Source organism: Lissotriton vulgaris, unplaced genomic scaffold (genome assembly GCF_964263255.1).
Source record: "Lissotriton vulgaris unplaced genomic scaffold, aLisVul1.2 SCAFFOLD_3957, whole genome shotgun sequence".
Lineage (NCBI taxonomy): Eukaryota > Metazoa > Chordata > Amphibia > Caudata > Salamandridae > Lissotriton > Lissotriton vulgaris.
Genome location: NW_028251085.1, coordinates 65,907 through 92,210, shown reverse-complemented (window position 1 = coordinate 92,210; position 26,304 = coordinate 65,907). Strand labels below are relative to the sequence as shown.

The window sequence follows — 26,304 nt, the reverse complement described above, 5'->3', positions numbered from 1 at the left end:
CTTTGCCACTGATCGGGAGTGCGAAAAGTGCGCAGAAACGTTACACCAGCAAAAACAGGTCAAAACTGGGAGGTCAGAAAGCAAAAATTCAGGGGAAACACGCCAAAAGATGCCAAGTCTAACAGGTACAGAACTAAAAAATGTTGCTCTCATCTGGGCTAGAGAGAAGGAAAGGTTCTGGTGTAATATGGTGCTGGTATTGACCTAACACATACCACAGATACACTAGGTACTATTAAAGCCTTTATTGTATCAATATACACTGTTTTTAACATTGTCCAGTAGCCTTAGAATAAATAATATTTAGATAAGTCATACCAGGACAATTTTTAACTCACTGACTTTTTTTCTTTTTTCACATTCATCACTCACATACCCGCTCCACTGTATCTCAGGTGTCGCAGCACACCTTGACGGCACTCGGCTGTCAAGGTGGCCCCGATGATGAAGCATGTCACCGACCAGGTCGGTGAGTGAGGGGTTCCTTAAAAACAAAGAAGGACTTCTTCTTTCACACTAGTGTCTCATTCCACCAATATTGGCTGTCTAGCCTCATCTTTGGTGGTACTCCTTAAATTTGTTATTTAGCTACCTAACCAGGGGATTGGGAGTACCCTTCCGTCCACCCGAGTGGATTAAATCCCTTCGCTCTCTAAACCTTGTTAAATATGTAATATGGTGCTGGCCAGGGAGGCAGTAGGGGCTACAGTGGCTGTGGGGCTCCCCCCTGGCCTGAATGTAGGCAGCACTGTGGGTGCCCTGAGTGGGCACCGTGGTACCCACCTACCATCAAAAAATGGCTGGCACCCGCCAGTGAAGCCAGCTGGGGAAGCGGGGTACTGGGGCTCCCGCCACAGCCCTCAACACAATTTAGCTCATGGGTGCCCCATGTGGGCACCTGGCACCAACTAAAACATTACCGAGGTGTCTGTGGAGCCAGCCAGGGCCGCAGGGGCCCTCTAGCTCCCCCTGACCCACAACATTAAAAAAAAGAATTGGGTGCCCCGGGTGAGCACAACAGCACCCAAAAAATGTAATAATTTTTTTTTAAAAAGGTGAATAATAAATGAGTTGCAGGATCTGTTTATTTATTATTTACTGCTCCGCTAAGGAGGGCCACGTAATGCCTTGCGAGGGCATTTTGTTTATTTTTTCGGAGCTTGCTTAATGCTATGGGGGGCTGCAGGGAGTGTAGCTGCCCCTCAGGAACCTTAAAAAAAATACTGTAAATCTCCAGGGTCATTAAATCTATGACCCAGGAGAGCTCTCCTTATTTGTTTAAGGCATTCCTACCGGAAGCTCTATGCTCTTCATCTGGAGTGCAGAACCCCCTTGTGGCTGATGCTATGGCTGCTATTGTGGCTTAATTTTTTTTTTTTTTAGACTTAGACATTTTTTTTAATAAAACATTTTTTTTAAGGCATTCACTTTTATTACAACATTTCAACATTTGAAAACATCTAATAGACTTGCCCTGATGAAGTTCTTGGTATAGAACGAAAGGCGTTGGCTGTTTGCTGTACATTTGTCAACATTGTAAAGAAGAATAAAGAATGTTTTGATTTCTCTCAACACTGGACGGAAATTCGTATATTTACATGTTTATGGACTTCCTTGTAAGGTGGTGCAACCTGCAGTTGTTACAAGTGTATATTTGGTTATTCTAACCGCCCCTAGAGGAACGGCAGGGGCAGCAGAGTTGCGCACAGTGCGAGAATAAGGCTCTGTGTTAGGTTTAAATTATTGAGGAGGCTATAGAAGGAGGGAGGTGCATCACAAAAACCAGGGAGTTTTTGTATAGATTGGCTGTTCCCTTGTTGCTCTAGAAATGAATAGTCATGCTGAGAATGAGTAGATTAGAATGAGTGAAGAAGTCATAGTAATTTGAATAGAAAACCGACAGCTCAAAAAAATGAATGAATTCAAACAATGTATAAAACAGTATTCAAAAGTAGAAGACAACAAAAAACGTAGTCCAGGCAACAAAAGTATACAATTGTAAAAATTATATAAAACAAGTATATTCAACACGGTCATTTAATCCATGTGGCATCAAAGAAGTATTTGCGATTGTCTCTCCCATCCTTGAAATAAACAGTTTCAAGTATCATGTATACTTTTTTGGTGTAAAACCATTCAGCAGTTTTTGAGATTTTGAAGGAAATCCAAATTCATATATCTAGGGTCGCGAAGCCTTCGCGAATAATGACGAGCTTGTGCAGAGATCTGCAGAGCTCTGATTGGCTGTTAACACTTCAACCAGGAAGTGTTGGCAGCCGAGTCCCAAAATAAAATGCAAGAAAAAAGTAAAGGGGGCCAGGTACGAATACCCTAAGCCCTTAACATTGGTTTTGGAGTCACCCAGGGACTCGGCAAAACAGCATTTATTAAAATTCATGGCGTTGTTCAAAATATAATCTTAAATATCACCGTGAATTTTTAAAAGAAAGCATAGTTTCCCATGCTTGTGTTTCAGTGAAGCCCCGGGGTGGGCCAGGTCTCGGTGACATGCATATTTTAACTAAAATAATGTAGGGGGGAACATGTGGCACCCCTCCAATGTCATTTTAATGCCCCGGGACAGCCACCTCCCCAGGGCTACGTATGCAAAGGCCTAGTGGGACCCCCGCGGGACCCAGACATCACCACCTCCCAGGGGCTTATTAAATAAAGGAGGAGGCTGCACAGATCCCCTTCCTTGGGCTTTTAGAAACCTCGGGGAACACTACCTTCCCAGGGCCAAATTTAAAATGTAAACATGCAGGGGGACCCCGCAAAACCCCCTCCGGGCCATATACGTCCCGAGCCCACCGCCTCCCAGGGGCTGGCCCATGCAAAATAAAGGAGAGGTGCCTCGCAGCTCCCCTCCTTGAGTCATTCATGGCCCTGGGCACCGCCACCCCCAAGGCTAGCTCCTGCTATCGCCAGAGGTGACGCAAGCGTGAGCTCCACTCCCAGCAAGGGATAGCTGTCAAACTTCGTCTTCTTGCTGGGAGCGGAGTTTACATCTGCTTCCCTGCCCGCTGAGAAGTGGGTAGGGAAGCAGATGAAAGGATTGCTCCCACATGCAGGAAGCTGGAGGTGAGGAGCTGGCATTCAGGCTCCCTCCCTGCGGGTCCCAACATAGCACACTGGGTGGGGCCAGGGCACCAAGGTAGATGTGGCCAGGCTCTGGATGATAGAATTGTGGGGCTGAAATCGGCAAGGAGAGGGGGCCCATGTTGCCCCCTCCCCTCATTGACTTTTTGCCGGGCCCTTGTGGATGGGGTCCGACGGGCCATTCTGGCCCTGATGCTAGTTTCACAGAAATTAAACCTCAACATGAAGCACGTACAAATATAAACATAGCAGGTGCCTCAGCTGAACCTCCACTTCTGTACAGGACAAATGATCCTAACTCCCTCGCTTGGCGAAGGTAAAGCAAGTATGCTTTCTCAGCATTTCCATATTGAAAGATGATCTGAAATTCTTTGTGGAGGTGAATGCATCATTGTATTGGAGTGCAATCCATAGTGACTGAGACAAGTGAGTCCTTCTTGTCCTTACCTGCTGAGAGCAGAGTCCATGGTTCTCCCTTTAAATTCTAAGAGTATTCAAATGTACAAATCAATGAATGCAAAGGTCTTCCTACCTTTTGCCAGTATAATGAAGAGCTTAACAAGTAGCCCCCAGTGCATTCCCTTACCCATTTTGGTTACACATTCTTGATGCCAAGGAGTATGAGGACATCTCTAACAAACAAAGAACCACTAGCTTCATATAGTTAAGTAGAAAGACCCTTGTTTGTTGGAGATTTGCCTTTTTGTAGACTCTTTGTCTTCTTTACAGGAGTATCCATGTTATCACATATTTCCGGATAAAGACATACGAGGAACAATCACAATGCCGAAACGCACACAAGGTCACTGGAGACATTTCCTCATAGTCCATTACGCAGCTGTACTGTAGATTAAGTACTGAACATTTACCCAAGGAGGAAGCACTTTGATGATTAACCATTAGAAAGTTCTCCACTTGGGTAGTTACTTTGTTAAAAACGGTGGACTCTTGTTGGATAAAGAGGCAAGTGTAGTTCCTTTGTGGCCGAGTCACTCACAACTACTTACACCTCCACATAGACACTTAGACATCCACTCAGACACTCACATACCCACTGACAGGCCTACTCAGATACTGATACACCCACTACAGATCCCCTCAGACACTCACATGCCCACTCAAAGAACTTCTCACTTGCTCTCATAGACCCACTCAGACAGTAATGCCCCATGCACAGATGCCCTCAGACACTCACACATCCACTCACAAACCCACTCGGGCACTCCTGCACCCAATAACAGAACCACTTAGACACTCTCACAGTGACTTTCATGCCCATTCAGACACGCCCACTCACAAACCCATACAGCCACTCACACCCAGAAAATCACACATACACCCAGTCACAACCCCTTACAGCCAGTCAGACACCCACTGACGGAACAACTCCTACTCACTCACACCCACTCACAGACCTACTTAGAGACTCACACACCAACTCACAGACCCACTCACAGACTCACCCAGAGACTCACACACCCATTCACAGACTCACTCACAGACTGACTCACCCACTCCTTGAGGCACTCACAAACCCACTTAGACACTCTCACATCCACTCACAGACCCACTCGGACACTTTCACACCCGCTCACACACTCATGCACTCAGTCAGACACTCACGCACCCACTCAAACACCCGTATCATCACACACACCCACCCACAGACACACACAGCCACTCACACCCACAAACCTAATCACACACCCATCACAGACCCATACAGCCACTCACACACCCAGCCACCGACCTGTACAGCCACTCACACACACACTCTTAAAGGTTACAGGTCACAGTTAGTAGCTAATTAATAAAAAAAACTTCGAAAACAAAGGTTACAGGGATGTTATAGTTAAGAATTAACGTTAGGCTCAGATTTTACTCGTACAAAACCAGTGACATTCAGCAGTTATAGTTAGCTGATCTCACTATAACTTACACCCCCGCAATGCACTGCTTATGACCTCATATATTACAACGCTCATGACATCTCAATTGGATAAAAATAATAATGTGCTGCATAATTAGCATTTTTTGTTTTCCAGTTAAATTTGGCACCATTTGATGACTGTAAAGTTTCAGGGTGATTCGTCAAGCGGGGGCCAAGGAAAACGGAGGTTCCCAATGCAATGTACATGGGGATTTTGCATTTTTTAAATTCGACTACAGCCCAAACTGCTGAATGGATTGAAACCAAATTTGACAGAAAGATCGATCTTGGTCCGGAAAGCGTGCTTTTTGTAATTTGCTGCAAATCCGCTCATTAGTTTTAGAGTTATTAAAGAAAAAAGAAATGTGTATATCTAGTGACGCAGATCCACAATCAATCAGCAATCCTTAGCAGATCCACTCATGGGGGATCTACGGATCCAGATCTACAAGCCAGGCCCCGATTGGCTGGAGGCAACTTATAAGGGAAGTTGAAGCCGCCATTTTGTTTCTTGGCTGGGCCACTGAGGAGATAACCTAAAAAATACAATCATAAGGGCTCAGGATAAAGGAGTCCTGACCCCATTGGACACTTAGAGGAGTCTCTGAGGGACCTCTCATGGGCAAAATGTGTCTATATTCTTTTTTGGGGGGGCCAACCCGTGGATCCAAAGCAGAGCTCAGCATGACCCCAGTGTAAATCTGCGATGGATCAGCAGATCCGAAACCGAATGGAAAAAAACTGCGCCCACTCACACACCGAAGTCCGTGCGCAGTGTGTGGTTGGGTAATCCAATGGGGTTAACCAAACCCCGCCGCACATGGGCAAAGGCTGTGCATGGCAGTGATTGTATTAATGTATGGTAATTATATATTACTTTATGTAAAAAAAAAACATAGAACTTCACTGAAAACCCTGAGGTTACTAGGACATTATAGTTCGGTTCATGATTTACCCACATATAACCATGGAAATTCAGCAGTTATGGTTATACTTATAGTTATACTAATCTAAAGAAACTATAACTTGTGCCGTTAAGTAACTTTAGGCTACAAGTTATAGTTTTTTAACATAAGTATAACTATAACTGCTGAATTTCTATGGTTTTGTGTGGGTCAAAAGTGAACCTAACTATATCGTCTCTGTAGAAATTGTTTTTTTCCTGTGAATATATATATATTTGTTTTGGCCTTTTAAGGCTTTCTTCTCCAAAACAAACATGTAATATAAAAAATACATAATGGTAGAATGTATAATATCGTCCTATGTTGCGATCTTGGGGCGCTGATGACATTTACTAACCACTGGACCTTCGGCCTAGTAATTTATGATGTAACTAGAACCCATTGATGGCAGTAACGGACAATCTTACTCAGTTACTAAGTATGTATTCATTCTCTCTCTTTCTGTGTGTGTATCTGTGTTGGTACAGGTAATTTATAGTAACATTTGCTTCATGTGTAGAAATACAGTCAAAAGTAATGTAGTTATACCCTTTGGAGGTGTCGAAGATCAGTTCCACCTTTCGCATACCTTTGCACATCATATATATAGGTTATGCATTTGTCCCAACCATTATGCAAAAGTAACACCCATAAACTACACCTATGACCGGGAACTGCAGCAAGTCCAGCTACTTTTCTATGTAAATTGTGCGTAACGTGTATTTGTAAAGCACACGTTCACCCAGAAAGGTATCTCGATGATAAATAACAGATGTTCATAGTTACCCAAATCATTGGCACTCATTTTATAGACCTCAGAAGGATGAAAAGCTGAGTGGATCCACCGGGATTTGAACCTGTTACCATGAGGTCAAACGCAGGCCCCTGCAGTGGCTAAGCCACCAAACCCATGAATCTGTGGTGGGCATAGGCACTTTTTCAGCAAATTCTCTTTTTGTCTTTGTACAATATTGATTGCTATTTCTGTAACAACAACTAAAAGATTTGAAGGGGATGCCCAATATTCTAACTGGAAACATTTGCCAGCTTGCTCCCTGGCTCCTCTACTACTCTTATGATTTGCTACAAAGGAAACTACAACAAAATAATTTTTTGTGAAAAAAATCAATATAAAAGCAATAATTTCACTAAGAGAAGTAATGTAGTTCAACTCTGATCTTTCCTATTCAATAATGATGTTTTGTTTGCTTTGCCAGGCTGTACCCTGTTATTCCAACTAATTCCAGGGTTTCTACTGAGAAAGACATAAGTATCGGAGAATATTATTTTCCCAAAAACGTAAGTCTGCTTTTCCCACTCACTCTTGGTGCTAGGCTCAGAAGCATAATACATATGGGGATTTGTGGGCATTTGTTGAGGACTATATGTGGAGTTGTTGAATAGGTGTGTGTCTTTTGAGGGTTACATGACTGCCTATTGAGGCATACAAGGGGGTCTTATTAGGCCTAGGTGAGGGTCTGGTGGTGGTTATGCAAAGGTTTTGTCAGGTATGTAAGGCTCAGCTTTGGACAAACAAGGACTATTTGAGGATGAATCACTGCATTTCTAAAGCGCGCTACATACCCGTGAGGGTCTCCAGGCCCTGGGGGAGGGGGGCCGCTATTGATCGAAGAGCCAGATCTTGAGAAGTCTTCTGAAGGCCAGCAGGTCCTGAGTCTGTCGTAGGCTGGTAGGAAGAGCGTTCCAGGTCTTGGCAACGAGGTAGGAGAAGGATCTTCCGCCGGCCAGGATATCTTAAGGGGTATGTAAAGATCTGTTTGAGATGATTCAGGAGTCATTTGCGATTATCTGAGTGTTAAGTGATGAGAATAATATATCTAAGTTAATGCCTCAGTAAGTGGGTAGATATGTGATGGATGGTTGTGGGTTATATTAGAGTAAGTTGTGCTGATGGCTATGTATGTTTACATTTTTATCGAGAGCTATATGAGTGGTAGGGTGTGTATTTGATGGTGTTTAGGTTAGGTAGGCTGCTTTGTGGGGGGATTTCAAGGGACGATGCAGAGGGAGAATTAAATAAATAAAGAATGTTTCCCTCTGCAGGGTCCCTTGAAATCCCCCCTTACACAGCCCCACCGCTGTTACCTGCACGGACCGCGGCTGGTTGTGGTGAGGGCTACGAGTTGAGGGTTTGTAATGGCTTGCTGTTGAGAGGCATTTAAGTGTCAAAGGAGGGTGTGCTTAAATTAGGGTAGATTGCATTGAGGCCTGTGTGAGTTGAAAAGCTGTGACTGTGAGGGTTTGTTGACAGTTCTATGAGCAGTCATTTGGCTGATATTTGATAGTGTTTTCGTGTGTGTTTGAGGACCTATTTGCAGATCTGTCATTTTATGTTATGTGGGTTTGTAAAAGTCCTTTGTGGTCACGAGTGTCTGAGGGTTATATGCGAGGCTGGATATGTGATGGTTTGGTAAATAGACAAAGTGAGAGTCAGTAAATTGATATGTGATAATGGTTTGTGGGTTGTTTTAGAGAATATTGTGTTGCGAGCTGTGTACGTTTGGTGGTCTGTTGAATTCATTATGATACTCAAGTGGTGGGTATGTGAAGGCTTCCTAAGGGCTTTAAAAGAGATATTCACTGCATATGGGAATGCCTTGTGGGGAAATTTGAGAGTCAATCAGTGGATATTGCTGGGGGACATAGGAGGTGTAGGTCAGGCGGTTAAGTGATGGTTTGAGAGGGCAATATGAGAGTTAGTCCGTGAATATGTAAGTGTATGCTGGATTTTATATTAGTGAATGTTGTGCTGAGGGCTATGTGAGTGTAAGATTGCATTTTGTTATGGTAAATGCTATCTGATCATTGTTTTGTAATATCTATAGGATAGTCAGACAGTGTGAATGTGATGATCTTGTGAGGACTGTAGTTGAGTCAGTTGGTTATTTTGTGAGTTTAGGGTCCATTGGTGATTATGCGATGAGCTGGTGAGACTTACTTGAGCTACTAGTTGATGGATATTTGATGGTCTGTTGGGACTGGATGAGGATATAGTTAGTGATATGTGAGCTTCTGTTGGTAGCTATGTGATGGTCCTTTGTAGCGATGTGAGAGTCTGGCAAGGCCAATATGCGGTACTTTTGTTGGCTACATTAGAATCTGTCAGTGCATATGTGATAGTTTTGTAAGAGTTGCATGAGAGAGGATTGATTTGTGTTAGCAGGTTTGTGTGGAAGGGTTGATGAGTTGATGGTTTGTTGTTTATTAGGTGAGGTGCTCTTGAGGGAAACATGAGACATCTGTGGCTGTGGGAGGGTTATATGAGAATTGGTCTGAATATTTCATGGCATGTAGGGCCTACCTTAGATATGTTGTGTTTAAAAATATGTAATAGTCTGTCAGGGCCTTTGAGAATCTAGCACTATGCAAAGGCCTGTGCAATGATCTGTTGTAGGCTGGTTGAAGTTCTCTCATGGATTATGTGAAAGCCTTATGTGAACTATGAAAGGATCAGTTGTGGACTATATGACCGCCAGGTAACGCTCTGTTGTTTTTATGTAATAAACAGAATATATATTGGGTACCCATGTACTATGGTTCTATGTTGCCATTGAGTGGTGATAAACTACAATGCTGAAGAATGAGTGGTATGGAAAAGTCGTCTGAACATCAGCCAAGCACAAATTGTGCCCTCCGTCTGTAGGAGACACTGCTGATTATGTTATATCCTGTCATGTAATGTCTTATAATGTTGAGTGTGCACTGGGGAGCCGCTCGTTTCAGAGGTTTCACATCGAGTCCAGGACTGTGCCAGATTACCGCTACAGGAGTAGCCCTTGCCCAAAAACTGCTTACTGTGCCCAAGGAGGAAGGAGTCTTACCAGCGCGGCCGCAGAGGAGGTGAGAGGCGCGGCCCCGGGACTGCGAGGTACAGCGTAATCACCACCAGCTGTTTCCTCTTCCCGTGTGGGCCGCGCCCCCTCCCAGTGCCCCGCCTTCATTGAAGTGCTGATAACCTCTCGCGGCCCCCGCTTCGCGGGAGCCGCTCGTTTCAGAGGTTTCACATCGAGTCCAGGATTGTGCCAGATTACCGCTACAGGAGTAGCCTTTGCCCAAAAATTGCTTACTGTGCCCAAGGAGGAAGGAGTCTTACCAGCGCGGCCGCAGAGGAGGTGAGAGGCGCGGCCCCGGGACTGCGAGGTACAGCGTAATCACCACCAGCTGTTTCCTCTTCCCGTGTGGGCCGCGCCCCCTCCCAGTGCCCCGCCTTCATTGAAGTGCTGATAACCTCTCGCGGCCCCCGCTTCGCGAGTGCCGCTCGTTTCAGAGGTTTCACATCGAGTCCAGGATTGTGCCAGATTACCGCTACAGGAGTAGCCCTTGCCCAAAAACTGCTTACTGTGCCCAAGGAGGAAGGAGTCTTACCAGCGCGGCCGCAGAGGAGGTGAGAGGCGCGGCCCCGGGACTGCGAGGTACAGCGTAATCACCACCAGCTGTTTCCTCTTCCCGTTTGGGCCGCGCCCCCTCCCAGTGCCCCGCCCCCCTTTCACCTTTTACTGTTTTAAGCAAGGTTGCCAACGCGCATCGCCCAGCAATGCCCAGCTGTTTCCTCTTCCCGTGTGGGCCGCGCCCCCTCCCAGTGCCCCGCCTTCATTGAAGTGCTGATAACCTCTCGCGGCCCCCGCTTCGCGAGTGCCGCTCGTTTCAGAGGTTTCACATCGAGTCCAGGATTGTGCCAGATTACCGCTACAGGAGTAGCCCTTGCCCAAAAACTGCTTACTGTGCCCAAGGAGGAAGGAGTCTTACCAGCGCGGCCGCAGAGGAGGTGAGAGGCGCGGCCCCGGGACTGCGAGGTACAGCGTAATCACCACCAGCTGTTTCCTCTTCCCGTGTGGGCCGCGCCCCCTCCCAGTGCCCCGCCTTCATTGAAGTGCTGATAACCTCTCGCGGCCCCCGCTTCGCGAGTGCCGCTCGTTTCAGAGGTTTCACATCGAGTCCAGGATTGTGCCAGATTACCGCTACAGGAGTAGCCCTTGCCCAAAAACTGCTTACTGTGCCCAAGGAGGAAGGAGTCTTACCAGCGCGGCCGCAGAGGAGGTGAGAGGCGCGGCCCCGGGACTGCGAGGTACAGCGTAATCACCACCAGCTGTTTCCTCTTCCCGTTTGGGCCGCGCCCCCTCCCAGTGCCCCGCCCCCCTTTCACCTTTTACTGTTTTAAGCAAGGTTGCCAACGCGCATCGCGGGACGCGCGCGGGTCGACGCCCGGGCGAAGCCCGGGCCAAGGGCGGGCCCGTTTAAGCCCGTTCAAGCCTGGGCAAGTCTGGTCTGGGCCAACTCTCTTTCATCCTTATCTGCCCATTGATAATTACATCGCATATTGGTCGCACTTCACCATTACACTGACCACTTATCAATCCACGTGTGCTATAGTGACATTATGACAACCAGGGCCATGAGGAGCAAGACGGCTCAAGGAGTGGGTCAAGTGACCGGCCCAATTGATCAATTCATTACAAAAGCTAATGATGCTATCAACCAGGGGATTGCATTGTTGGATAGATGTGTTTCCCAGGACCTTGCTGCTGCACGAAGATCCTCAATGGGCCTTCTGGCTTTAGCCAAAACACCTATCCAACAGGAATCTAACGTCCCACTACTGCAAGAAATTCGCGCAGAACTCCACACTATCCCAATGAGTGTCGACCTATCTGTTACTCATCTTTCCCTAGGGGAAGCCTCTATGGATGATTTGGAGAGAACACCTACTCTGGTGATTAGCCCCACTCAAACCACACCGTTAACCTTGACTGAGTCGCAACCTTTGATAGTGCCGCCACCTTTAGTAGTAGCTTCCCCTACAAAAACTGATAAGGTGCCTAGGGAGGGTGCCATCCCCAAACAAGATGAAGAGAAAATAGAGAGTGCCCACACCTCAAGAGATAAACAACTTATTCAAAGAAGCACGTGTAACTGAATGACACATGTGGAGGTACATTTATTTATACCAGCAACTCATGGCTCTTTCCTGCCTCCTTTGAATCCCATTAATATTCAGCACACTTGACTGTGTACAATTCACTTGTATTCGGCGCGTTATTGCATTTTTTGTAATCAGGACTACATATCCCAGAATTCAATGGGACCCAACCTTCCTGAACCACATAAACACTTTTGACATCTTAGCGTTTCAGGAATGTTGGGACCTGACACCTGTAAATCTGGACGGCTATAGTTCACACTTCACTCCATCCATCCAGTCATGCAGAGGTAGGCCTTCGGGAGGTCTTTGCTTGTATGTCTCAAATAGACTAAACGTATCATTAGAACGAGTTGAGCTCCCCCCAACTGATTCCAGCACAAAGTCCTTTGGTCGCTTACTCCAGGCCTTTAAAATGTCTGGGAAAGAGGCAGTCAGTTCTCTCATTATAAACCTATATAACAGCGTACAGAAAGATGACCAATCAAAATTTATAGTTTCTATCTAAACTCATAAAGAAGGGTATGGGGGGGTCCTGCTTAGACAGACGCTTGATTATATTAGGCGATTTTAATTGTCACTTATGCCCATATAGTGGAACCAGGGTCTGTGACCAAAGAGCCCCAAATGGAGAACATACTACCCATTTCGAATATTCAACCATGGGATCCCTACTGAACAATCTATTACATGAATGGGATCTGGGCTTTTTCAACGATTTAACCGTGCCCCCGACTGACTTTCAACCCACCTTTCATGGAAGGGGATCACTCACGACAATAGATTTCTTTCTCTTATCTCACAGTCATCATGCCGACGCCCTAGAAACCAACAGAGAGGAGCTGGTTCTGAGCGATCATTACCCCATTAGTGTTAAAATATATTCCCCTTCCAGCGGAACTAAGTCCAGGAGCAACATAGAAAATCTCTACTCACATTCCATTTCTCTCTCCTCAAGAAACGGATACACTATAAAATGGGCTAAAATTGACACCTTGAAATTTCTTGAAAACCTGATCAAAACTGGCCCTGATCTTTTTCGGTCTTGTTTAGAACACCCTCCCAATCCTCAAGAAATTATTTCTGCCTTTGACCAAATTGCCTCGCAAATTAGAAAAAACTTGACTAGAACTTATAACAAAAGCAACGCTTCCAAGAGCAGTGGTTGGTTTGACCATGAGTGTTCAAACACTCATAACATTTTGAGGGCTACCCTTAACAAAACTCCAAAAAACCAGGTGGAAATTAGATCCGCCCGTGCCGCTTATAAACAGGCAATTAAAAACTGAAAAAGGGAACTGAAAACAGCGGCATGGGAAGCTCTGCTAAAAGCTAGCACCTTAAGAGACAATACGGCTTTCTGGAGGGAGGTCAACGCCCCCTTTTTTAGCGACAGGTCAACAGACCGCATAGAAATTGCCATCACGGAAGAAGTTTGGATAAATCATTTTACCGAACTGTACAAACTAGATGACCGGATTGAACCACTTAATCTCGTAACACAACCAATGGAGAGCAATGAATCGCAAATCAACAACTCGGAGCCGTTCCCACTATCCATCCACTTTATTCAGAAGTGGAACTGGCTATCCTTGAAAGTTCTAATGCCAAAGCTCCCGGCCCAGATGGAATCCCTATAGATCTATTTAAAGACAACATTCAACTATGGGCACCTATTCTTACAAACGTCCTCAACTCTTATGCCCGCAAAGGATTCCCTGCAACATGGCAAGAAGCGATCATTACACCCATCTTTAAATAAGGTGAAAGAATGGACCCAAAATGTTATAGACCAATTTCCTTATTGGACTCCATGATGAAGGTGGCCGGTAGAGTTCTGTTGAACCAATTACAAACATGGGCCCAGGAAAATAACATCTTGTCTAAATTTCAATATGGGTTCGTTTCTGGTCTCGGGACAGTGGAACAATGCTTAAATCTAGCTCTGATCATCGACAAATACGTGTTGGCAAAAAGGGGCAATATGTACATGACTTTTGTGGACTTAAGCTCTGCTTTTGATTGCCTTAACCACAGCTTACTCTGGTCTACCCTCATCAATATGGGCGTTGACCCTAACATCTTAGCCTTCATAAAAGAACTCTATCGAGGAGCAGGGGCCAAGGTTCGCTATGGTAAGGATGGAGCCTGCACGAGCAAGTTCCCTATTAACAAGGGAGTCAGGCAGGGCTGCATCCTTGCTCCATTTCTTTTTAATTTGTACATTAACAGCGTCGCCGACTGCCTGGCCGAATTAGATGTTGACTATCCAAAAATAAATGGCCTTGCGGTTCCAATTCTTTTATATGCGGACGACGCCGCTACCATGTCCAGGACCCAATTAGGGCTTCAAAAAGCGTTGACTGCCTTTTCTACCTTTATGGGCTCGAGAGGCCTTAAGATCAATGTAAGTAAAACTTTCACAATGTGTTGCAGTAACAAAAAGAACACCTCCTGCAATACGTTCATTGATGCAACTAAGATCAGCCTCACGAAAACCTTCACCTACCTGGGCATACTTTTTAGCAGCACAGGCACATGGAAGAATGCCGTACACACCCGAAATTTGGCTTTTATAAGACAAATTGGAGCCCTGAAGAAATTTGCTACGAAACTAGGTGGGAAACCGGTTAGGATTTTGTTGGACATATTTGCTGCCAAATGCGTCTCTACCGCAACATACGGAGCAGGTATCTGGGGCCTGGCGGACTGTGGAGAGATCCAAACCAGCGAGAATGCATTTTTAAGATTTTTGCTGGCTGTTCCTCGATCCATTTCAACCACAGTCTGCCATAATGAGCTAGCACGTGTATATATCTCGGACTCAATCAAAACCGCACCAATTCTGCTATGGCATAAAGTATGGTCCTCGGAAAAAACGGTGTTAAACCAGGACGTAATTAAGGATTGTATGGCCTTAACAAACGCAAGAAAAATACCCTGGCTCGCCTATGTACAGAAATTTATAACCTCACTGGATTTAGCCGATATGTATATTAATCTCATAATGTGTCAAACGATTTCAAAAAAGGACCACAAGGCTCGCTGTCTAGGCTTACTTTCAGACAGGCGTTCTTATCTTGAAGGTAATAAACCATTGATCGCCAACCACAACCTCTTACTTTATGATGCTGGCATCCCATCTTACATCTCCCCGATTATCACAACCTATACGAGAATGTTGCTAACAAGGATGAGGACGGATTGTCTATTCCGTCTACTAACATTTCCCACAGTAAACGACTGGTCGACTACCCTGGTGGCCTGTCCTTGTGACAATGTTTCCAAGCAATCCAACATTCACGTTATTTTATTTTGCAAATTTTATGACTGGGGTAGAAGGAACCATCTTCTCCCACTTTTTAAACTTTGGGGCTTAAGACAGTGCAGGCCAGCCTTACTTAAGCTATACATGCTCGAAGATGAACTTACAATCATTGCAGCTATTAGTTTTTTGAAATTTGCAGTAAGGTGTAGAGCGTCTATGAACTAACTGTCTTCTGTTCTCCGTCAGCCATAATTTGCACAAACTCAATTTTTAACCTTTTTTCTAAAAATTGTATGTTGTATGTTTTATGATTGAGCTTCGTACTCATTTTATGCTGTATCACATGTGCTTTTATGATTTTCCTTGTAAAAATCGAATAAAGCTTTATTTGAATTGAATTAAATTGAGTGTGCACTGTTACCTGGGAGGGTATTGTGGTGCTGAAACTGTGTGATTCTAGCTTTGTCAGGAGCAGGCTGAGGAGTGGTTATTTGAAGAGTTTTGTAGGTGTTGCTCAGGAGCGATTTGAATATTTTCCTCAGCATCTTAAGGGAGAGAAGCAGGATGCCGGGACACCGATGAGTTGTGTGGTAATATCCAATTTTCTGTCTGTGATGATCCTGAAGTTCCTGGCAAGGGTACTGGGGGTGGTTCCTAGTTCAGTCAGCCACCTGTTGGAGTCCTGTGGTGAGGTGTTCTTGCTGCAAATCACTTCTGTCTTTTCGTTGTTGAGTTTGAGACAGCTAGACTTTGTCCAGTTGGTGATTTTAGTCATGCAGGCTTGAACTTGTGCTGTGTCTTGGGAGTCTTATCCAAGAGGGAGTGTATGAGTTGCATGTCGTCGGCATAGGAGAGGACGTCAATGTCGTGGGAGCGGATGACACTGGCTAGAGCGATCATGTATACATTTAAGAGGGCTGAGAGACAAACCTTTTGGAACTCCAAAGATGAGGTTGTGGATGTCCCAGGAGCAAAGGTAAGAGTAAGGGGCAAGGATTACTGCTATGAGTTTTGCCAGTAAGGAAAGAGCAAAGCCAGCAAAGAGCAGGTCCTTGGATTCCAATCTTGTGTAAGCGTCGGATCAGGAAGGCATGGGAGACTGTGTTGAATGCTGCAGTGCAGAGAGGTCAACGAGGATGAGGACTGTTGTATCTTCTGAATGAATACATTAAGTACTAAAGCGCACAGCTACTCCTGCCCAGTTTCATGTGGATTTAATCTGTAGTGACAATGAATGCTGTTTCAGTGCTGTGGTTGGGTTTGAAGTCTGACTGTGTGGTGTTGGTGGTTGCTTAGGTGGTTGGTGAGGCATCGTTTGATGAGTTTCTTTAAGATTTTGGCCAGTTAAGGTCTGTAATTTGTGAGTGTAGACCCATTGGCGGACAGTTTCTTGAGTAGTAGGGGAACTGTGGCATTTTCTAGAAATAGAAGCTTTGAGGATCTGTATGAATGCTTCACAGATATGTTGAAGTCGTCTGGTGAAGGCATGATGGGGAATGGGTCTGATAGGACCCCAGAATGGAATGCCTTCATGGCGAGGACAATCTTGTCCGTGGTGATGGCAAGCCATGTAGTCAAGGTTTCCTCTTTGGTTGAAATGGCTAGTTGAGTTGTGAGGTCCTGTTCAGGAATGAAGTTGCTGTTTTTTGAAGTTATCTTACTGTTGAAGAATCCTGAGAGCGTGTTGCGGAGGTCCTGTGAGGGAATTTTGTTGTTGCAGGTGGTAGTTGGTGAGGGGAAATCTTTCACAATGGTGAAGATCTCTTTACTGCTGTTGGTGCTGGTGCTGATTCGGTCTGCACGTGTGGTGTGCATGGGGTTCTGGATCTGTTGGTGGTAGCATCTCAGGGTAGATTCGATGTCCAAAGTCATTCTCATGTGCTCTAGATGTTTGAAATGATGCATTTTCATCCTGAGTTCCTCTGTGTACCAACCGGCTTGCAGTCTGGATTTTGTTGCTTTTGCTGCATTTGAGGGCGGCCAAGGTGTCGGCTCATTCAGTGATCTAGCTGTTGCACCTTTGATGGTTTCCAGCAGGCTGTTGGTGTGTTTTGGCTAGTGTGGTGAGAGCAGTGATCCAGTTTTTCTCTGGGATACTGTTCCTGTTCCAGCGGGAAAGTCCAGTGGGGGCTAGTCTATAGTGGAGTGTGATGGGGATGCTGACTCTGATAAGGACACCTTGTCCAGTTGATCGGTGATAGCTTGTCAACTCCAATGTTGTTAAAAGAGGTAAAAATCATGTCCAGAAGATGTCTGGTAGAATGTGTGGGTTCAGTCACGTGTTGGATGAGGCCTGAGATTTCAAAGGTTTTCTAGCAGAGCTGTGACTTTGGATCTGTGGATGTTCAGTTCTCTGAGAAGGATGAAGGAGCTGGAGTCAATGTTGAGGGTTGCAGCGAAACCTGTGATGGCACTGGCGAAGTTGGTGCACGGTCCTGGTGATCTATGGATGAGGTCTCTGTGCACGGTGAAGTTGTTTGTCATGTGCAGTTTTGACCTAAGGTATGCCATGTAGCTGGAGGATGTGAAGCCTCTGGTGGCATCCTTGAAAATGATTGCGACTTTGTCACCGGACATGTACTGATGGTCCTACCTGGCATTCTTGTAGTTGGTAGGGATGGTTGTAGCAATGTCAAGGGCTGATGCCAGATTCAGCCAGGCTCCAGTCAAGAACAGCTGATCCGGGATGTGCATGTCTCATGTCTCTGTGGCATGTTTGATAAGTAAGCAGGTGTTGAAGAGCATGCATGAGGCTGTGGAGTGTTACGTGGGTGATGACTGATCCATATGAAGGTGAGAGTGGGGCGGAGGGTGCTACTGGTGTGAGCGAGGCTAGTGTTGGGTGTTGGGGATACCTGAGAAATGTCATGAGGTGCAGGAGAATGCTCATTTATTGTTGCACAGTGCAGCAGCAGTGCGGTGAGCGGCGGCCAGGGTTGAGAACATGAAGGCCCACTGTGGTTAGGAGGAGAACAGAGTGCCTGGCGCTGGCCTTGAGCAGGTTGCGAATGGGTGCAGATGCGCTTGCCTTTGGTGTGTCTTCAGCGTGCAGCCTTCATTAAGTTGGTCCTAGGAGGTGCCGGGCAGAAAAAGAGCAAATGAGGTAAGGGAAACTGGTAGAAGGAGCAACAAGACAAAGATTTTGGCCGACAAAGGACTAAAGAGGCTAAAAAAGTGGCCAGAGAGAGCTAAAGTGGTAGAAATGGAAGAAAAAGAGCAAATGAGGTGAGAGAAGTGGGCAGAAAGAGCAAAGAGGCAAACAAACTCAAGTAATTGTTGACAGTGCGAGCACAAGTGATATGCAAACCAACAGAAATGAGTGAGAGTGATGAGTGAAAATGGGCAGGGATGAGTGGGGTCTGAAAGGGCCTTGTCTGGTTGAAGGACCAGGAGCAGGTATGTCCTAGGTGGGCGCTAGGCTGGCATGTGCTAGCCTAGCTCTCACAAAGGACTTTTTATAAGGCAATCTAGGTCAGTGGTAAAGCTTAGCAGAGTTCTACTTCTCACTAGGGAAGCCAGGCAAACTGACTTACAATACAATAGGTAAACTCGAACTCCTGCACCCACGAAGGTTGGAAGTAACCAGAGATGACATGACTTCTGGTCACATGGGGCAAGCAACAGCCTTTAACTACAGCTCAAACCACACGTCTTTATTGAATCTCATGCCTAAATCAGAACCTTCACAATGGGCTTTGGGGTATGGCCCGAACAGGTTTCATGTAAACATATGGATCTGCAGCAACATCGACTACTAGATATCACTCGCCAATATTTGGCATGGTTAGCATACATAGGGGGTTTAGAGTTCTTTTTCTAACTCTGCATCTGTTTACCTTAGCAGTGCTGTGCAGGAATATATTTTAAAGTTCATAATTTTGCCTGGGTTCTCCCTCTCACACTGTTCTTTCTTTCCACAGACAATGTTCACCCTGTGCCACTTTGCCCTCTCTAGAGATGCAACCAACTTTCCAGATCCAGACCGGTTCCTGCCCCAGCGCTGGCTGCGGGATGGTGGCATGAAGCATCATCCTTTCAGCTCCATCCCCTTTGGGTACGGGGTCCGAGCCTGCATTGGCCGGCGGATCGCGGAGCTGGAGATGCACTTGGCCCTCTCTCGGGTGAGTTAAACCATCAAACTCTCATTACCCATGTCGGGCTCATCCAAACAATGAATCTGAAAGAGCTTTATATTGCCTGAGGCTGGAGGAATGTTGTTTTCTCAGACAAAAATGTATGATGAGGTAGTATTGACCCATTCGGATATTTTCTATGTGGCATGTGCCCTTCTACAGCACATATTGTCATGAGTTTTCCTTTAGATAACTAGTTCCAAGAGTATGACTTCGGATAGGATTAAACCCTCAATGTATCTTCAGTAAACGCATGTCAAATTATTTAAGGGCTAATAGTCCACTTTTTACTTGACCCCTGCATTACCTTCACTCTGGTTATTGTAGAATATAAATTGCCAGGACCCATATCTTCATTTCCACCTTTCCCCAAATGATACCCTCAAATGTCTCCTGATTGATAAACTTGCTTCCAGAATTGTAGATCCCTTTGTCTCAACCCTCTCAGCTCCACTGTGAAACATTAACAGCTGTAGGTACACCGACCAGATGCCCACACATACACATGGTGCTTACGTTGTGTACATAGAACCAAACGCGGATTGACCCATTTACAAATTGGCAGAGTCTGACTGACTCTAAGCATTTCCAAATTTACCAGCCTATGAGAGGCAACAACTTGTCAGGGTATCTTCAAACCTCCTAGTGTGCTATTGTCTCAGGGTCTCAAACATCCATCCATCTTTCAAATCTCCTCCAGTAGTGGGCTTTTGAAGTACAATTCACAATTTTCTGGAAAGACAAAGGTGAGAGAATGTTCCTATGAACTTATTAACTCTAGTGTTAAGCTGGCTCTGCGAGGATAAATAGGCCTCCAGGTATGTCTTTTTATTGTCAATGTGAAACTAAAGGCCATAAATTTGGAGCAATCCCTAGTGTTCACTTCCAGCTGAACACTGTTGTGTCTGTTTCATCCTGCAGATAATACAGATGTTCGAGGTGAGACCTGACCCCAAAGGGGTGGACGTGAAAGCCATCTCTCGCATCGTCATGGTGGCGGACAGGCCGATTGACCTACAGTTCATCCAGAGGACCAAGGAGCAGTAGCCATTCATAGTCAGCCATTATGAATTCTCCTGTAACCAGTGGGGCCCTAACAGCACCTGCCTTAATTCTTTGCTGAAAGACTTTCTCAGGGGTTTAACAGAAATTCCTTCATAGAAAACTGATCTACACTGAAACTTTGAAGGTGTCTAGCTTTGTCTTTTCTCATCCGAATGAATGCGCGGAGCCCCCCCGAAGCTTGCTGGTATTTATTTTTTAAGAAAAATCCTTACTCTGATAAGTGAAAGCACAAAACATGGAACATATCTAAAATAAACATATTCAGCTTCAGTTTCATCAAGAATTTTGGATAACCTGCCCAGAATTTTCCTCCCAGCTGTGATGGTCTGGTAGAGTTGTTCTCTGTGTCTCCAAACAGGATTTGACCCCTAAGGACTTGGTGTCAAATGGCCAGATGTACAGAGAGACAGTTTACAAATAGGGGTGGGCATAAATCGTAAAAAGAATTGTTGCGTAATATACAATTGTACCAAGATGCATCTATCACTGACAAATTACCAGTAAGGTCTGTTTGGAAAAAAATTCACCTCGAAAATTCAATTTTGAGTTGATTTCAGGTTGATCGCACTTAAAACAAGCCTTGTAGTTTGGTGCTAAAAAATTACCTGAACGGTCTACTCAGGTAAAAAATGTACCTAAAATGCTACTTGCATTCAAAAAATTACCGGAATAGATTCTTGCATTCACGGATGTGGCGTAATCATCGTAATTCCTGTAGATTTTGTTACACAAAGTTGCCATTATTATGGCAAATACTCCAATGTAATAAAAATGACTCCAATGTAATAAAAACTTTCCCCAGGCCTAGTTAGAAACACTGTTTGTGTTGTAAAATCTCCAGTCACAAGACATTGAGACCTACTCAATGAATATTAATGATTAATAAATTCATTTTAATTGGGTAGTTTGCTTTGCCATCCCCTGGGATTGGCTAAAATTACATGTATGGTGACCTACAAGGGATGTTTTTTTAATGCAATCAGTGCTAACAGTTTAAACAAAAACATTTGCTTCTGTAAAAAAAAAAAGTTTCCCTTTTCTAATGCTGTCTAATGAGGACAATCCTCCCCTATTCACATCATATTTCTTTTGAGGATGCAGTAGCATTTCTGTGTTTTGCTACTGAAATTGCAGTTGTAAACCACTATTATATGTTATTGCACTTCACCAAAAATAGGAGATGCCCCTTTCACGTGCCTCTTTATCGTAATTCAGAACGAGTTTGCAAAATGCCTTTCACGACTCAGAAAAGATTTTTCCCAGTCACAAAAGGGTTTCCCAGTCAGGTGTCATTTTACGGTCACAAACCCTGTGTTTTTGCAAATTGCAGTGTGTATGACACAAAATACTTTTTCAGTTGTAATCAATCGTCCCGTCAGCACAAATAGGTAACAATGGGAAGCAAGCTTATGCTCTTCACTCTCCTTGTGTTCCCAGTGTCATGGTAACAATTCTTTAAAAACCACTAATGGTGTATTAGAACTAAAAGACCACCACCACTAAATACTAGTGAAAGATTGTTGCATTGACTCTTAAAAAACGCAATACCACTTTTCTGCACACAAAAGGTCAACAGAGGCACAAATGTGGAAGTCGGCATTTGAATTCAAAGCAGAATTTATAATAATTATTCAACAAAGTGATATAACAAATTCTGTCTGCTCTCCCTGTCGCTACCAGACTTTGGCAGGTTTGATCTCCTGTGCGCGTCTGTATGTGGAGGACTGATATTGGAGCCAGAAATCGGGCTGGACACTTCCATTAATTCAGTCTTTTTAGATTTCACCTCTTGCGCTGTGCTTGTGAAATCTATTGTTTTTAACATATCTTAAGAGACTTACATCCTGCGTTCACTTTTTATTGGTTTGTATGCATGCCAGTTTTCTTTCCTCTGTTCCTATTGGTTGTAGCCTGCTCTCTCTTCTGTGTCTCTCTTATCAGTTTCCCGTGGCCTAACTAATCATTCCCATCCGAGTAGGAGGTTCAAACTTTTTTTTTGGGGGGGGGGGGGGGGGGGGCGGGTGGGGCGGAGGGTTCTTATGATGCAAACTGTTTACATGTTGTTATCTTTCAGTGTAAGCACTTAATATTGATATCTTTTATTGTTAAATAGGCAGTCAGAATTGAAATGACATTTCAGTTAAAGGGGGCTTGATTTAAATGGTGCAGCAGGTGTAGTGGTGCAGGGCCAAAAGCCAGAGGGACCCCACTAAACGCAGATTTTTACTAAATCTTTCTAATACACAGACAGTCACAAGTGCCATTATCTCGCAGGCACGAGGTTTATGATTACAGTTGTGCAGCGGGTGTACTGACACCGGGACCAAAAGCTCTAGGCACAACAATAAAACACCTAATATTTCTATATTTCACTAATAAACAGGCAATTCTAATTGCAGTTACCTTGCAGGCAATAGGTTCATGATTGAAATGGTGCAGCAGGTGCAGTTGCACCAGTGCCAGAAGTTGTCATATCTCCTCTAAACACCAAATATTGCAATATTTTACGACTAAACAGGTTGTCACAATTCCAATTGCCTTACAGTTAAAAGGGGCATGGTTTGAATGGTGCACCAGGTTTGGTGGCAACGCGGTCAAAAGCTCTGGGGATCCCACTAAACATCGATAATTGTTTACTACTAAACAGGCAGTCATAAGGGCAGGCACTAGGGTCCTAATTTCAAAGGGTGCAGCATGTGCAGTGGCACTGGGACCAAAAGCTCTAGCCACCCTACTAAACACTGATTATTTACTATTTTTTACAACCAAACAGGGAGTCACAAGTGCAGTTAGCTTGCAAGATCTAGGGTCATGATTTAAATGGTGCAGAAGGTGTCAAACTCTGCTAAATACAAAATATGTATATATTTTACTACAAAACAGACAGTCACAAATGCAGTTATCTTGCAGGCAGTATGATCATATTTACAATGGTGCAGCAGGCGCAGTGGCATCCGGCGCAGACGTTGTCAGAACTCCTCTAAACACCTGATATTGTTATATTTTAGTACTATACAGGCAGTCACAATTGCAGTTAATAGGGGCATGTTTTGAATGCTGCAGCAGGTTCAATAGCATCATGGTCAAAAGCTCTAGGGATTCTACTAAACACCAATTGGTGCTGGCATAAAGGCAGTTATCTAGTAGGCAATAGGGTCATGATTTCAATGGTGCAGCAGGTGCTGTGGCACCAGGATCAAACGGTCTCGGCACCCCACTAAACACTGATGATTGCAATATTTTACAACTAAACAGGCAGTCACAAGTGCAGACAACAGGGTCATGATTTAGGTGGTGCAGTGGCAGTGGGCCAAACATTGTCAGAACTCCTCTAAACACCTAATATTGCTCAATTTAACTACAAACTTGCCGTCACAATTGCAATTATCTTGCACTTAAAGGGGCCATTATTTGAATAGTGCAGCAGATGCAGTGGCACCGTGGTCAAAATCTCTAGGGACTTGAATAAACACAGATTATTGCTAAATTTTATTACTAAACAGTCCAAAGTGCAGTTATCTAGTAGGCAATAAGGTCATGATTGAAATGGTGCAGTGGCACTGGGGACAAAAGTTGTCATAACTCCTCTAAACGCCAAATATTGTTATATTTTACTACTAAAGAAGCAGTCACAAGTAATGTTGTCTTGTAGGCTCTAGGGTCATGATTTGAATGGTGTAGCAGATGCAGTGGCACCGGGGCCAACATTTTTCAAACTCCTCTAAACACCAAATATTGCTGTATTTTACTACTAAACAGGCAGTCACAAGTGCAGTTACTGTGCAGGCAATAGGTTTGATTACAGTGGTGCAGCAGGCACAGTGACACCGAGACCAAAAGCTCTAGGCACACCACTAAACACCTAATATTGCTATATTTTACTACTAAACAGTCACAAGTGTAGTTACCTTGCAGGCAAAAGGATCATGATTTGAATCGTGTAGCAGGTGCAGTGGCACCAGGGCCAAAAGGTGTCATTACTCCTCTCAACACCAAATATTGTTATGTTTTACTACTAAACAGGCAGTCATAAGTGCTGTTATCTAGCAGGCACTAGGGCCATGATTTCAATAGTGCAGCTGCACCATGACCAAAAGCCCTAGACACCCCACTAAACACTGATTATTGCTATATTTTACAAATAGACAGTCACTAGTGCAATTATGTTGCAGGCAGTAGGGTTATGATTTGAATGGTACAGCAGGTGCAGTGGCACCAGCCTAAAAGTGGTGGAACTTTTTTTCTTACATTAAGGCTGCACAGCATTTACTGGCTGCATGCATTTAAAACGTGTTTGTTTAACTCTGCTTTAGTGGGTGGAACATTTAACACATTTTCACATTCTTTATAATATTGTTTTGCTAATAAAATAGCATTTTTTTCTATGTCATATGTTTGTCGCTAATAAAATCAACTTTTTTCTGGTATATGTGTTTGCTGTTGGAAAATCATATATCGTGAATCCGAATGAAGTGATTACAGTGCTTTACATGAGCACGCTCCGTGGTGCTCCGAAGGGATGTTTAACCTCTTTTATCCATTGGAACAGTTTCTGTATAACATTACTTGGTTGTAAACACGGTTTAGTGCCTGTTCTAAAAGTATTCCTCAAGTTTTGTGAATACAGCTGTTCCTTCTACTGGCCGGGAAGAGAGGCTGTATAGTTTCAAGAGCATTGTTGTCCGATTGCGTCAAAGATTGTCTTTGTGAGCAAGACATTTTGGTGACCTTATGGGATTTGTGCTGCTGTTCTTTTGCAGAAGGTATCTATTATTTTGGAATACTTTTAAATTTAAAAAAAGAAACAGATTTTTTCTTCTTTGGTGTGAGTTCTCCACTTTTTTGACAGCAAGCATCTAGCTTAGTAAGCAGTTAGGTGGTGAGACTGGCCTATTTTTTTAACTGGACTTTACAGGGCAGATTGTATTGTTCAAGCACCAAAAACATGTAAATAATTTGCAGAATTTTCCTTTGGCCATATAAATAAGCAAGGTGGTAATTTAGCAATATTCTGTGAACTGAAGCAGGAGTTATTTCCTCATAGTGAGAATGTTGACTTTCATCTTTCCGTGGATGCAAAATGCATTCATATTTATTTACATACTTTTAATGCGTAGTTAAGGGTTTGATTTGTCCAAAGTAGTTCAAACAGCCTCTTGTATTTTGGTTGTTATATAATATAGATTATTGCAACTGCTCATTCCTAAAACAGATAAAGTGCAGTTATCTAACATGCACTAGGGTAATTGTTTTAATAGTGAAGTGGGTGCAGTGGCACTGGGACTCATAACAAATACAGTAGTTATTACATCATGCAAAGTTCGAAGTATATGGCACAATCATTGAAAATGTCAGTGTACTGTTTAAAAAAAGAAAATTGTGAAACCATAAGTAACACCATGCCAATGAGAAAGCTCATTATTGTTTCGGAGTTTATGTTCATGCTTAAGTTTTTTCACAATAATAAAAAACAAATGTGCACTGCAAAATAATAAAAAAGACTTTGTAAGAAATATGTAATAAAATATGTAATTAAAAAAAGTTCCTATCTCAATAAAACAATAATCTCACTTTGTGTGTTTCTTTTACTTATATTGCACAACTGCTCAAATGCTCTTTTGAAAAATGTAAGGAGAATTTGTATTTGTTTATCCTTACCATAGACAATAACCAAACAGCACTGTTTCCTTTAGCTATTGTTATTTTGTTTTTTTGAATTTGCAAAAGCAGTGTCTACGCTGTACTTGTATGGTTTTTCATCCATCCTTTACCTATTCTCCCTTAGCTGCACCACTTTCAGCCTACATTTTAGGTACATGTGTTTTTTTTAATCTTTGTCCCCCACCATTTACCATCTCCCCATTTTATAATACCACTAATAACATCACAATGAATTGCCCTTTTAACATAAGTCATAAGTCATAACA

At 43.9% G+C, this 26,304-nt stretch overlaps 1 protein-coding gene and 1 long non-coding RNA gene across 2 annotated transcripts in view; both read left to right on the top strand.

Moving 5' to 3' along the window:
* LOC147663035 (sterol 26-hydroxylase, mitochondrial-like) overlaps window positions 1-21,676 on the top strand; it is a 111,888-nt gene extending 90,212 nt beyond the window's left edge. The window contains exons 6-8 of the mRNA XM_086950715.1: window positions 7,191-7,272; window positions 19,100-19,300; window positions 20,234-21,676. Coding sequence (XP_086806841.1) covers window positions 7,191-7,272; window positions 19,100-19,300; window positions 20,234-20,359 — 409 coding nt within the window. The 3' untranslated portion in view covers window positions 20,360-21,676. The remainder of the gene's footprint in view (window positions 1-7,190; window positions 7,273-19,099; window positions 19,301-20,233) is intronic.
* Window positions 21,677-22,408: 732 nt separating this feature from the next.
* Window positions 22,409-25,947, top strand: LOC147663034 (uncharacterized). Its single transcript, XR_015305441.1, has 2 exons — window positions 22,409-23,290; window positions 23,649-25,947. It is a non-coding gene; the product is annotated as an uncharacterized LOC147663034 (long non-coding RNA).
* The last annotated feature ends 357 nt before the right edge of the window (window positions 25,948-26,304 follow it).